The 13,071-nt window shown below is 38.7% G+C and overlaps 1 protein-coding gene across 1 annotated transcript in view; it reads right to left on the bottom strand.

Annotated features, from left to right (window-relative positions):
• LOC130436093 (uncharacterized) overlaps positions 1 to 13,071 on the bottom strand; it is a 26,641-nt gene extending 13,570 nt beyond the window's left edge. Inside the window, exons 1-12 of the mRNA XM_056766989.1 lie at positions 12,936 to 13,071; positions 9,530 to 9,844; positions 9,312 to 9,452; positions 8,962 to 9,012; positions 8,548 to 8,652; positions 8,405 to 8,457; positions 7,961 to 8,215; positions 4,926 to 4,992; positions 1,368 to 1,682; positions 1,120 to 1,275; positions 881 to 979; positions 753 to 805 (exon numbers count right to left, since the gene is read on the bottom strand). Coding sequence (XP_056622967.1) covers positions 753 to 805; positions 881 to 979; positions 1,120 to 1,275; positions 1,368 to 1,682; positions 4,926 to 4,992; positions 7,961 to 8,215; positions 8,405 to 8,457; positions 8,548 to 8,652; positions 8,962 to 9,012; positions 9,312 to 9,452; positions 9,530 to 9,844; positions 12,936 to 12,978 — 1,653 coding nt within the window. The 5' untranslated portion in view covers positions 12,979 to 13,071. The remainder of the gene's footprint in view (positions 1 to 752; positions 806 to 880; positions 980 to 1,119; positions 1,276 to 1,367; positions 1,683 to 4,925; positions 4,993 to 7,960; positions 8,216 to 8,404; positions 8,458 to 8,547; positions 8,653 to 8,961; positions 9,013 to 9,311; positions 9,453 to 9,529; positions 9,845 to 12,935) is intronic.

Genomic DNA, 13,071 nt, shown 5'->3' with positions numbered 1-13,071 from the left:
TGTTTATATAAAAGTAACATTACATGTGTCACAACATTATTCATGTTAAACAGCTTCAGGAACTAAACACAGTGTCATATGTTTCTGTATCTTCAGATCTGAATGCCTGTGGTACACCATGTTTATTCGTATTAGCTGCATATGTAACAGTGTCAGTGTTGAACTGCTGTTTGGTTGCTACAGGACGGTTGGATGGAGAGGTCGGAATAGAGGGTGGAATCTTGAATCTGATTGCCTGCAGAATGATGATTGACAGCTGAATACAGAATGGTGAGTGTGTGTGGATCAGTCCGCTGTTGGGTCTCTGTGATTTCTTCATAAACACCTGCCATCTGTAGAGACAGTGATGTTATCAAAACAACAATATAAAGGCTTCTCAACTATAGTAGCACTATACAGGTTTAATTTGTCTTAAAGTGATAGTCCACCCAAAAATACAAATTCTGTCACCATTTACTCGCCCTCTTGTCATTTCAAACCTTAATGATTTTCTTTTTCCCCCCGCTGAACACAAAATAAGTTATTTTGAAGAATGTTGTCAACTGACACCCATTCACTTGCATTGATTTTTTGTGCAAACAATAGATGTGAATGAGGGCCATTTACCAACTCTCCTTAAGATAACTTCTGTTTCCTGCGGAAAAAAGAAAATCATAAAGGTTTGAAAAAACAAGAGTGCAAGTAAATGATGACAGAACTTTTATTTTTGGGTGAACAAACCCTCTCTCTCTCTCTCTCTCTCTCTCTCTCACCTCTGTGGTTATTGTGGTGTGTCTTTCAGCATCAGCATCAGCTGCAGGTGAACCTGTAACATCAGAAACACATCATTAGATATTAACATACTGCATTTACAACAGACTGAATGTGTTTGTACACTTACCACTGGAGCTGTGTGACTTTCTCCTTATATACACACAGAGAATCACTCCAAATATAAGCAACATCACAGTCAGACCCACAGCAATGCACACTAGAAGACCTGAACACATGTATAGAGAGCAGATGTTACTGATGACACGTGTGTCATGTGATGTGATCTCAAACACGTGTGTTTAGTGATGGACTTTTTGGAGCATCTGTACTTCAGATATACAGTGTGGGAACTATTGCAGTTGTTACCTGTCATTGAGGGTGAGCGAGTGATGTCATCAGAGGTTAAAGATCTGGAGGGTTTTCTTGAGGTGGCAAATGAAGATTCTGGTTGTCGTGTTGGTGTAGGAAGCGGTCGAGTTGTGTATAATTCAGTAGATGTAGGTGTAACGTGATGTGTGTTTGCTTTGAAGAAAACAGGGAAATCCATTAATACAGAAATAACAGAGTGATGCTGACAATATACAGTCAAAGGAAACATTGTGTTATTTTTTTACCTTTATATACTGTCAGATAGACTTTATGATATGTGTCTTTAAAAGTTCTGTCCACTCCACACCAGTAAATCCCAGAGTCTGTCTCCTGTAGATCAGTGATGGTCACTGTGAACGTTCCCTTTCCAAGATACTTCAGACTGAATCTCCCTTTAGATGACCGATCAGATGATACTATAACATCTCTGTCTCCACATGGATCTCTGCAGAAATACTTTCTGTTGTTTAAGGCCCAGCTGTGTTGACATGAAACTGTGATGTTTTTTCCAGTGTATCCACGTGTCACAATCTCATCTGTAGATGAACTTCTAATTTCTGCTTTAAACAAAACAAAACAGTGTTGTTTGTTAGATGTTCTTATAGCTTTTCATGCTAATGACTAAACAATAAAAAATGAATGTAAAGTGAGCCCTCCAATACTAAGTAAATGAATATGGTTTGAGATACTGGGTAAATATTGGTAATCTTACAACCTATAATACATATTGGTAATAACGTGATCAAAAAGTGACCAAAAGTTGTGTTACAGCTTTTCTCAATTGTTTACACACAAATTCTGGTACTTGAGACACAATGACCACAACATGTAACTCATTCACCAACCCCCTGAACCAATTCTTCTAAACTACAAGCAAAGTTCCTGCTTTACACTCAAATTGCAGTTCTAAAACACACTTTTTTTCAAAACACTACACACAATTCTCTGCTTTTGGCACAATTTTCATGCAGAAAATATCTTGTTTTCACAAGGAACACACTGCCATTCAAACACTGACTCATCACAAGGGCAAACACCCGTCACACAGTTTTACAATTAGCAATCAGAGCTTTAGCATAAAAGAGCAACAGATGAGCCCTTCTGTTTTGGAGCAATGGACGCCAACACTGGAAACAGAGGCAGAGCCAGAGGAGTGAGAGTAAGAGGAGTAAATTATACATATTTCAATATTGTAATCATAAGGATTGTGCTTCACAATAGTGACCACTCCATGTCTATTTCTGATATTGTCATGTGTGTTTCAGAGAGTTAGAGCTAGAGGTGTATGCAGTGGAGCACCAGTTCATCTTCATTGATGAGGCTGGGTTCAACCTCACAAAAAGACGAAAGAGGAGAAGGAATATCATTGGCCAGCGTGCCATTGTTTATCTCCCTCGATATTCTCCATTCCTCAATCCTAATTTTTTTCTGCCTGGAGATGGAAAGTGTATGACCGAAATTCACAAACGCGAATACCTCTTCTCGAAGCTATGGAGGACGCATGTGGAGATATAGCAGCTGATGCCTTTCATAGCTGGAATCGCCATGCTAGGTAATATTTCTCCCGCTGCTTGGCCAGGGAAAACATTGCTTGTGATGTGGACAGAGGTGGACAATCCTGGGGCCAAAGAGTAAAAGTCCTGCCATATTTTTGTTTCACCCATGAACTCAGCAGTTGACATTCAGACCAAAACATTTCTTTCAAGTCACAAGCAAGTCTCAAGTCAAATCTCAAGTCCTCAAAGAGTTAAAGTTAATGAGATGATTAAGTGAGTAATTAAATGATGATTGAGTGATGAACACCTGCTGTTAACAATCAACAACACTGAAGAAAAGAGAAACACAAGAACTACAACTGACTTCAGCCACAGCATTGGATGACATCAGCTGAAAAAAAAACATTTCCACCATAATTGTGATCAGTGTTTGCTTTAGTTGTGCTCTTGAGTCGTTCAGGTTGTGGGTCTTTTACTGTCTCTTATCTCCATCGAGTGCTGGTATGTCGTGAGCGCACTGGAGGTCTCACAGACTCCCCACATATGGTTGTAAAGCACTTTGGTGTACAGGAATACACAACCGAGTGCTATATAAATGGCTCATTTATTCAAAGATACTTGCTTCATAAATAATTACAATGTTTTTTTCACGGCAACATTTGTTCAATGCTGAGTCAAATCTTAAAGGAACAGAATAGTTTGTATTTCTGGTTTAAATCTCTAGGTTTATGATCTGCATTTGGATATAAAAACCTCCTAAATCAATGGCACGATAAGGCTTCAATATTGGGATCAGTCTTTTAGACATGAACATTTATCATATGAACCTCAACAGTGGTGACAATTATAAGTCATTCTGCATTGCATGATGGGAGTTTTTCATGCATTGCAGCTCGAAGCATTTTGTTGAGCGTCACCATTGTTGAGCTTCATATGATGGTTCTTGATGTCTGTCTAGAAGGTTTTAATTTAGCATGTGCTTTGTTGCTATTGAAATTTCTCGCTGATACCTTTATATAAAAATTTTGTTTAAACACTGAGTGTACAGGGTTCATTATGCTAAACATAAACATGATTATGATCTAAAAGGAATATCTTGCCTGTAAACATTTCAGTGTTAGATCAACTCATCATAAAAAACAGTGAAGAGTTGCACACTTCACAGAACTGATATCTCTGCTTTATAATAGTACATGAGTTGATACAGAGAGAAATTTAACAATACAGTCAAGGGTCAAGAGTCCAACTAAAGCAAACACTGATCTCCATGATGGTGACATCATATAACCAATAAAACATCAACATCTCAATTACAGCAGGTGTTCATCACTAATGCTCAATTATCATTTAATTACTCACTTAATCATCTCATTAACTTTAACTCTTTGAGGACTTGAGATTTGACTTTAGACTTGAAAGGAATGTCTTGGTTCCTCCGCTGATGAAATCAGCTGCTGAGTTCATGGGTGAAACAAAAATATGGCGGGACTTTTACTCTTTGGCCCCAGGATTGTCCACCTCTGGATGTGGATGAGATGCTGTGGCCAGACCGCAACAGAAGAGAGGCTGCAGCACAGTTTTTTTTTACTGTAACTGTATACAGTTAATTCTTCTGTAGTTTTATATGTAGTGTAGGTGCAACTATGTGTTGGTTGGGAATGGGATGTACAATGTGTACATTGTTTTTGAGGGAAAAATAAAATAAAATTTTACCGTGTATTTGTGTGTTCTGAGTATAAAAACAATATTCTCAAATATTTTACAACACACTTATGTTTGTACTGTCTGTAGTAAGTTTAACACTGAACCAAAAAAAGGCCTACGTCATTATGATCATAATCAAATACATATGAGGGTTTGTAATCCGTGTATCATTCGTTCTTTTCATATTCAATTGAGATATCAAAATCGGAAAATTAAAAAACGGTTTGTTTCTTCGTTATTCGTTTATAAATGTAATACCAAAAAACAAATAACGGGTCATTTTTCGTACTTTTGATTTAATGCTCAGATCAAAAATAGGAAATGAAATAAAGGGGGAACGACCGATTTTGATTTTGATATTTAATTTGTTCGATTTGCGTGAACCGGAAGTTATCTTCGTGTGTGTGCGTGTGTGTGTTGCACTTGGAAGTTTGCCGTAATTGCAAAAAGTTAAAAGAAGCCTGAAAAACCTCAATCTTGCAGTGATTGACTCAGTATTTTTTTGTAATTTCGTATCGACACCATGGCCGCACTGGAATCATATGCTGATTTAATTAAATACTTATTTGAAAATTTCAAGACACATAAGGAGATTTCCGCTACGCTGCAGAAGACGGGTATCCAGCGATGTTCTGAAATGAGTGTGAGAAGATTCTGTGTTCAGCACAACCTTAAGCGAAAAAGACATGTATCGGACACAGAACTGGAGAGGGCTGTGGTTGGATCAATATATGAAGTAAGATTTTTATTTAGGTTTTCACATTTTATATCCTGCCCGTCTTTCAAATGTTAGGGCTGGGCGATATATCGCCATCATCTGCTTTCAAATGGAGCGGCATTTACTACACAGAGCCGTAGTTCACTGACAAGCTGAGCCATATCGCCATTAATTATCACGGATGTATCGCCTGCGATAATTAATGCGATACGGCTCAGCTTGTCAGTGAACTACGGCTCTGTGTAGTAAATGCCGCTCCATTTGAAAGCAGATGATGGCGATATATCGCCCAGCCCTAACATTTGAAAGACGGGCAGTATATAAAATGTGAAAACCTAAATAAAAATCTTACTTCATATATTGATCCAACCACAGCCCTCTCCAGTTCTGTGTCCGATACTACATGTCTTTTTCGCATAAGGTTGTGCTGAATACAGAATCTTCTCCAGTGGTGTAGTCGGGGCCATACGCACTCATACGCCGTATGCTTACTTTTTCCACAGTGCTGTTTGCGTATAACGACTTCTAAAGATCCATATTAGCGTATACCCACTTATTCTCCAGCTTAACGTCTCCAAGCTGCTTTTGTGGTTGCTTTCCCTTTAACCGTATCGTGTTCACATTTCAGTCATACAATAGGTGCATTTCTTAAGAAAATTCACAAAAATTATTGCGGCCCCACCTCCGACAACCACGCCAAGCGCATCATCTTCAGTGTTGGCAACTCGCCTGCGAGAAGCTCATCCTGTCAATGACTGATTGAGTCCCGCTGATTCCGTCCAGTAATATTGATAAAACTGCTCACTTTTGGTCAAAGCTGGTTTAAAGGCCGCTCACCGGCAGTGGCTCCTCTCATCTGGCATTGACACTGAATTCAAGGGGTTCTGTTGCGCTGCTTTATCTCTTTACGAAATTACAGTGCATCCCAAATCTTTGGTATCTGTCACAACTTTTAATACTAGCTTTCTTTAAATGACACATGATGAAATGAAACATAGCACTTACACAGCCCTACTGTTTAAAGTCAGAATCCTCACGAAATCTATGTATCCTCGTTCCAATTAAAGTCATTGTGAACCTACTTGTTACTTTTATCCTACATTTAAAATAATGTAGTCTGTTTTTACCACAACCTTAACTACATACATTAATATCTTCCCCTTTGTATATGTGTAATGACAATAAAGTTGAATCTAATCATCTAATCTAATCTAAATTATTAACAAATATTAACACAGAGATCGCAGTGATGATAAAGTTACATCTCTGTAAAATCTTGCATATGTTTTTACGTATTCTTGTATATGTGATGCGTAACAAAGATATAATGCTTTGTAAAAAATATTGTATTTAGGTCGACAGTACTGGCATAGACCTGTTTTTTCCAACCTTATTTTTTTCCAATTCTATAACTTCATATTCAAAGCATAAGTGAAGAATAATGCATAAATATTTAACTTAAATAGTTGTCATATATTACTAGAAAAACAAATCTAACAAACACACTGACCCCTGTCTTTTGGCCATGTGTGGTCGGGGTTATGGTTGTATAGTATAGTACAGCACTTCTTTTGTTAGGACTACACCACTGATCTTCTCACACTCATTTCAGAACATCGCTGGATACCCATCTTCTGCAGCGTAGGACATCTCTTTATGTGTCTTGACAGTTTCAAATAAGTATCTTATTGAATCAGCATATTATTCCAGTGCGGCCAACTTCCAAGTGCAACACACACACACGAAGATAACTTCCGGTTCACGCAAATCGAACAAATTAAATATCAAAATAAAAATCGGTCGTGACCCCTTTATTTTATTTCCTATTTTTGATCTGAGCATTAAATCAAGAGTACGAAAAATGACCCGTTATTTGCTTTGTGGTATCACATTTATAAACAAATAACTAAATAACAAACCGTTTTTTAATTTTCCGATTTTGGTATCTCAATTGAATATGAAAAGAACGAATGATACACGGATTGTTTTGCCCATTGTGTGTTTTATTTTTGGATTTGTGTGTAGAGTTCTGAGAATATGAGGCATGCTTTCAGAAAATGTGTGTTAACAATTGAGAAAAACTGTAAGATCCTTACGTTCTGTCTCTGAATAATGTGAGATGTGTGTGCAAGTTCAGTCTCTGATGAACACTTCCTGTCTTTAACACATTTCTATAGGCATGTATTTTAGTACGTGCACAGATGTGAGATCAGTCTGTTTTTAAGATAATGTGTGCTGGATGATTTGAAGTTTCTCCACTCCTGAAGCTGTTTTAAGTCAAAACCCACAGTCATACAGAACCCACAGCATTAAAACTAACTTCAGAAACTCACTTCAAGCGCTGAACAAACTAACTAGTGGCTCTACAGTCTTCAAAACTGACCTGTCAGAAAGATCCAGACGCCCACGACACAGCAGATCTTCATTCTGAGATTCCAGTGAGTTTGCAGATAATCTTACTCTTGTCTTCTCTTAGTGAACTGGTTTACATTAAGGAAGTCTGATGATGCGGATCTCAATCTCATATAAAAAGAACCACAAACTCCTCCTCTTTTTAACACAATGCTTCTTTAGATATGAAATAAAATAGAGTCTGCAGACGATAAAGAGAGGAAGTAAAAACAAAGAAACTGTGCTGAAATCATTTATTGTCTGTACATCAGTTAAACAAAGTGTGGTTTTGTATCTCTGCTCAGAGGGTTGCTTTCTTTATCATCATTTGATCAGATCAGTCGACGTAAACAAACATCATCTTGCTATTGTATCATCTGAATGCAACATTGAGTCATTTTTCTGTAATGCGGAAATCCATGTAACCGTCATTGCAAGGCCACAATATATAAACATGTTTACTTGTTTTTAAATTACTTTATATGCAACAATATGTTAGCAATGTCAAAGAGCTTCAGGAACAAAATACAGTGTCATATGTTACAGTGTCTTCAGATCTGAAGCTTTGTGGTCCTTGATTTTTACGCAGGTCAATAGATGCATATGTAACCATGTCAGTTGTTTGGTCTCTACAGGACGGTTGGATGGGGAGGTTGGAATAGAGGGAGGAATCTTGAATCTGATTGGCTGCAGAACGATGATTGATAGCCGAATACACAGTGGTGGGTGTGTGTGGATGAGTCCGCTGTTGGGTCTCTGTGATGTCCTCATAATCACATGCCGTCTGTAGAGATAAAGGAATGCTATTATAACTCCTTATCAACAGTGTTCAGGTTAAATTAAGTTTTTATCTCAACAAAAATTTTAGCAGACATATCGTGCTACACAAAAATGTCCACTAGAGGTCACAGTGTGTTTGATTGAAATGCATTTCAACACCCGTCAGAATGTGATTTCTCTCTCTCTCTCTCACCTCTTTGGTTATTGTGATGCCTCTTTCAGTATCAGCTTCAGCTGCAGTTGTACCTTGTAAGATCAGAAACACATCATTAGATATTTAACATCCTGCATTTACATTATATGTACAGTATAACGTCTGCATGTATTTGCACTTACCACTGGGCCTGTGTGACTTCCTCTTTTTCTTTTTATACACATAGAGAATCACTCCTAATATAAGCAGCATCACAGTCAGACCCACAGCAGTGCACAGCAGAAGACCTGAACACAGGAGAGAGAGGAGATATTACTGATGACACTTATGTAATGTGATGTTCTGGATCACAGGTGACGTGACCACATCCGCGATGGATTAGATAGACTTTTAACCCTCCTGACTTTTAATTGCAGATCCATCAGCTTTTCTATTGAAAGTTTATGCGTTATTGGTTGCGGACTTGTCCTGTACTTCCATTGTAATTGTTTTCTGTTGTAATTGACATGATGCCACAAATGCTGTCGAAAGAATCCTACAACATTGCTTGAAGTTTTGTGTGGACAGAGGAAGTGTCCGCAGACACAAAAACTCACCAGTTTTATCAAAAAATGTTTGGTCTTCTGAAGTCTTTGGTAGAATAGGACCTTAAAATGTTAAAAGGGAACAACGTCAGCACATGAGACCTTAAAACAGATTTAAAGGAACAGTTTGCCCCAAAATGTAAATGTTGTCCTCATTTGGTCACCCTACGCCTTCATGAGTCATCAATAACTCACATAGTATTCTTTTGTCCTGCTATGGGAGTCAATGGTGACCCAAATGTCTTAGTTACAGACTTTCATTGAAATATCTTTATTTGTGTTTAATACAGCAAGGAAATGTGTAAAGATTTGTTACAACGGAGGGTGGGCAAATGATGACTAAATCTATTCCTTTAACAGACCTTCAACAGGTTTTATGTCACCTTTACATGAAACTGAGTTTGTGATGTCATCAGGTGCTGGACTGAATGATCTACTCGTGGAGGTTTGAGGTTCGGGTTTTGTCACTGGTGTTGGAGTCCTCTGAGTCGTGTGTCTGCCTGCTGTTCGTGAGTCATTAATATGTCAAACAGTATTTTATTTGATAGAAAATATACTTTAAACGCTGTGTCATTTTTACCTTTAGAAACTTTAAGAGTGACCCGGTTATACGTATCTGCACCTACTCTGTCCACTCCACACCAGTAAATCCCAGAGTCTGACTCCTGTAGACCAGTGATGGTCACTGTGAACGTCCCGTTTCTAGGAAAAGTCTTCAGACTGAATCTCTTATTAGGTGACCGGTCAGATGATACTAGAATATCTCTGTCTGTACATGGATCTCTGCAGAAATACTTTCTGTTGGTTGAAGCCCAGCTGTGAGTACAGGGAACTGTGACCTGCCCTCCTTCACGTCCATTTATGTGTGTCCCATCAGTAGCTGAAATTCCAAATCCTGTTGAATTGTATAAAACCACAAATTACCTCTCATACACACATTATGATGACATTTCAGTTTAGTTCATATTTTCAGACATTTGATCATTTTGATGCAGATCAGAGCACAGTCGTGAAAAGTAACATGATGGCCGTCTAGTCACATTGTGTTCTTAAAGGAACAGCCACCTAAAATTGTCATCATTTACACGCCCTCAAGTTGTTCCATATCTGTATAAATGTCGTTTTGATGAAATATTTCTGAAAGAATGATGTGTCCAACCCGATATGGGGCACTATAGAGTTCCATAGTAGGGGAAATAACTATTGTGGTAGTTTGTGGTGCCCGGAACTATGTTTAAAATGTGTTATTTTGTGTTAAACAGAACAATGAATATAAATTAGTTATGGAACAACATCAGGGTGAGGAAATGACGACAGAATTTTCATTTGTGGTTGAACTTAGCCTTGAAATCTATTTTTACCATCATTACATATTCAAACCATGTGTTGATCTTTTTAATACAATAAAAAGCATAGAGTTAATATCTCTCACACCGAACAAGAGTGAGGTCAAAAACAAGCAGACACATCTACAACCGGGACACAACAAAACTAACTCCTCCCTCCCTTAAAGGTACAGTACTCTGGTGTATGTCTTTTAATAAGTATAATACTTGTGGTTCGCAAGAAGAGCAACAATAATTACGTTTTTATTTCATTGCTGTGCAGTTTTAACAGTATTTCAGAGTTTTAGCTGTGATACATGACTGACTTCACACTTTTAAACACAAAACACTTTTCCAGCGTTTTGCATACATTTTGCATACAACACACTTTACAACATACGACACATAGACTAGCACATACGACACGTAGACTAGCATTAAGTGCAGAAGTAAGTATATTAAGGGAGTTTTTCATATCATGGAGGTCGTGGCTGATTTGTAGAAAACAAAGCAGATCATTTTTTATTTTAGGTTTGAGTCATTAGGTTAGGTCAGGTTATGTGTTTTGTGCATTATTGTAATCTTGAAATAATTTTAAACAAAAGCAATGAATATTTATTTACACGAGCAAAGTAGGAGGAAGATGAAGCTTTTGGCTGATGTTGCCTGGAAGGTTTTCAGCACATTATAATACTCATCACTCGACCTGTCTGTAAAAAAATTAAATTGACTTGGATTAAAATTTGAAGGAAACTCACTGCACAGCTTTTCTGAGTTTATTCAACTTTTGGCCAAGTATTTCACCTAACTCAATTAGTTGAGTAATCTCACATGACTATCAATTGAATAAAAACTAGTTGATCGAACTAACAATCATTATATAACAATCAAATTTCTGAGTTTACTCAACTATGGACTTAGTAGACCCGACTGTGTTTTACTTATTATTATATACACAGTCTGCTTAAGTTACTAAACTCAGCAAAAAAAGAAACTTCCTCTGACTTTCAACTGTTTTTATTTTCAATAAACTTAATATGTGTAAATATTTGAATGAACACCAAAAGAGTCAACACCATAAGACATAAACTAAAAATGTTTCACAGACATGTGACTAACAGAAATAGAATAATGTGTCCCTGAATGAAGGTAGGCTCAAAATCAAAAGTACCAGTCAGTATCTGGTGTGGCCACCAGCTGCTTGAAGTACTGCAGTGCATCTACTCCTCATGGACTGGACCAGATTTGTCAGTTCTTGCTATGAGATGTTACCCCACTCTTCCACCAAGGCACTTGCAAGTTCCTGGACATTTCTGGGGGGAATGGCCCTAACCCTCACCCTGCGATCCAACAGGTCCCAGATGTGCTCAATGGGATTGAGATCCGGGCTCATCGCTGGCCATGGCAGAACACTGACATTGCTGTCATGCAGAAACTCACGCACGGAATGAGCAGTATGGCTGGTGGCATTGTCCTGCTGGAGGATCATGTCCGGATGAGCATGCATAAAGGGTACCACATGAGGGAGGAGGATGTCTTCCCTGTATCGCAAGGCATTGAGATTGCCTGCAATGACAACAAGCTCAGTCCGATGGTGATGTGATATACTGCCCCAGACCATGACGGACCCCCCACCTCCAAATCGATCCCGCTCCAGGGTACAGGCCTCGGTGCTCATTCCTTCAACGATAAACACAGATCCGTCCATCACCCCTGGTGAGACAAAACCATGACTTATCAGTGAAGAGCACTTTTTGCCACTCCTGTCTGGTCCAGCGAAGGTGGGTTTGGGCCCATAGGCGGCGTTGCTGCTGGTGATGTCTGGTAAGGACCTGCCTTACAACAGGCCTACAAGCCCTCAGTCCAGCCTCTCTCAGCCTATTGCGGACAGTCTGAGCACTGATGGAGGGATTGTGTGTTCCCGGTGTGGCTCGGGTAGTTGTTGTGGCCATCCTGTACCTGTCACGAAGGTGTGATATTCGGATGTACAAATCCTCTGCAGGTGTTGTTACACGTGGTCTTCCACTGCGAGGATGATCAGCTGTCCTTCCTGTCTCCCCGTAGTGCTGTCTTAGGCGTCTCACAGTTCGGACATGGCAATTTATTGCCCTAGCCACATCAGCAGTCCTCATGCCTCCCTGCAGCATGCCTAATGCACGTTCACGCAGATGAGCAGGGACCTGGGCATCTTTCTTTGGGTGTTTTTCACAGTCGGTAGACAAGTCTCTTTAGTGTCTATAGTGTCTTTAGCGTTTTTAGAACTGTGACCTTAAATGCCTACTTCCTGCTCAGCTCAACACTGAGAACATGAGCCTCGATCATGGTAAAAATCATCAAACATCATTGAACTTTCAAAACACTAGAAATGTTTTTTGAGATTACCCAGTGTGGCAAGTTAGTCAAACTTCTCGACGCGCTTTGGACAATCACTGATTTTTGAAAAGACTGATTTTTTTCAGCATCCTCAAAATAATACTTTCTTCTTCTTCTACTAAAAAGACTTTGTTCAAGTTACTTTATTACCTTTGTTGAGAGATCAATATGGAGTTGTATTTTTTACAGTAGGTTTAGTTTTGCCTAAAGGGCATTGATATAGCTCAAAACATTGTGCCATCTTATTCCATCACACTGTACTGAGACATTAACACAGAAGAAACTGACCTGACAGACATATCCAGCTGCACACAGCAAAGAAGAACTTCATTTTCGATGAATAATCCTGTTTGTATTAGTGATTCCGAGCAGCATTAAGACCTGTCATTCGCTCTGAGACATCACACGGCTGTGGCACATTGAG

The sequence above is a fragment of the Triplophysa dalaica genome, chromosome 2 (genome assembly GCF_015846415.1).
Source record: "Triplophysa dalaica isolate WHDGS20190420 chromosome 2, ASM1584641v1, whole genome shotgun sequence".
In the NCBI taxonomy this organism is placed as follows: Eukaryota; Metazoa; Chordata; class Actinopteri; order Cypriniformes; family Nemacheilidae; genus Triplophysa; species Triplophysa dalaica.
The sequence above is the reverse complement of the archived record's forward strand: the minus strand, read 5'-3'. Positions and strand labels throughout refer to the sequence as shown.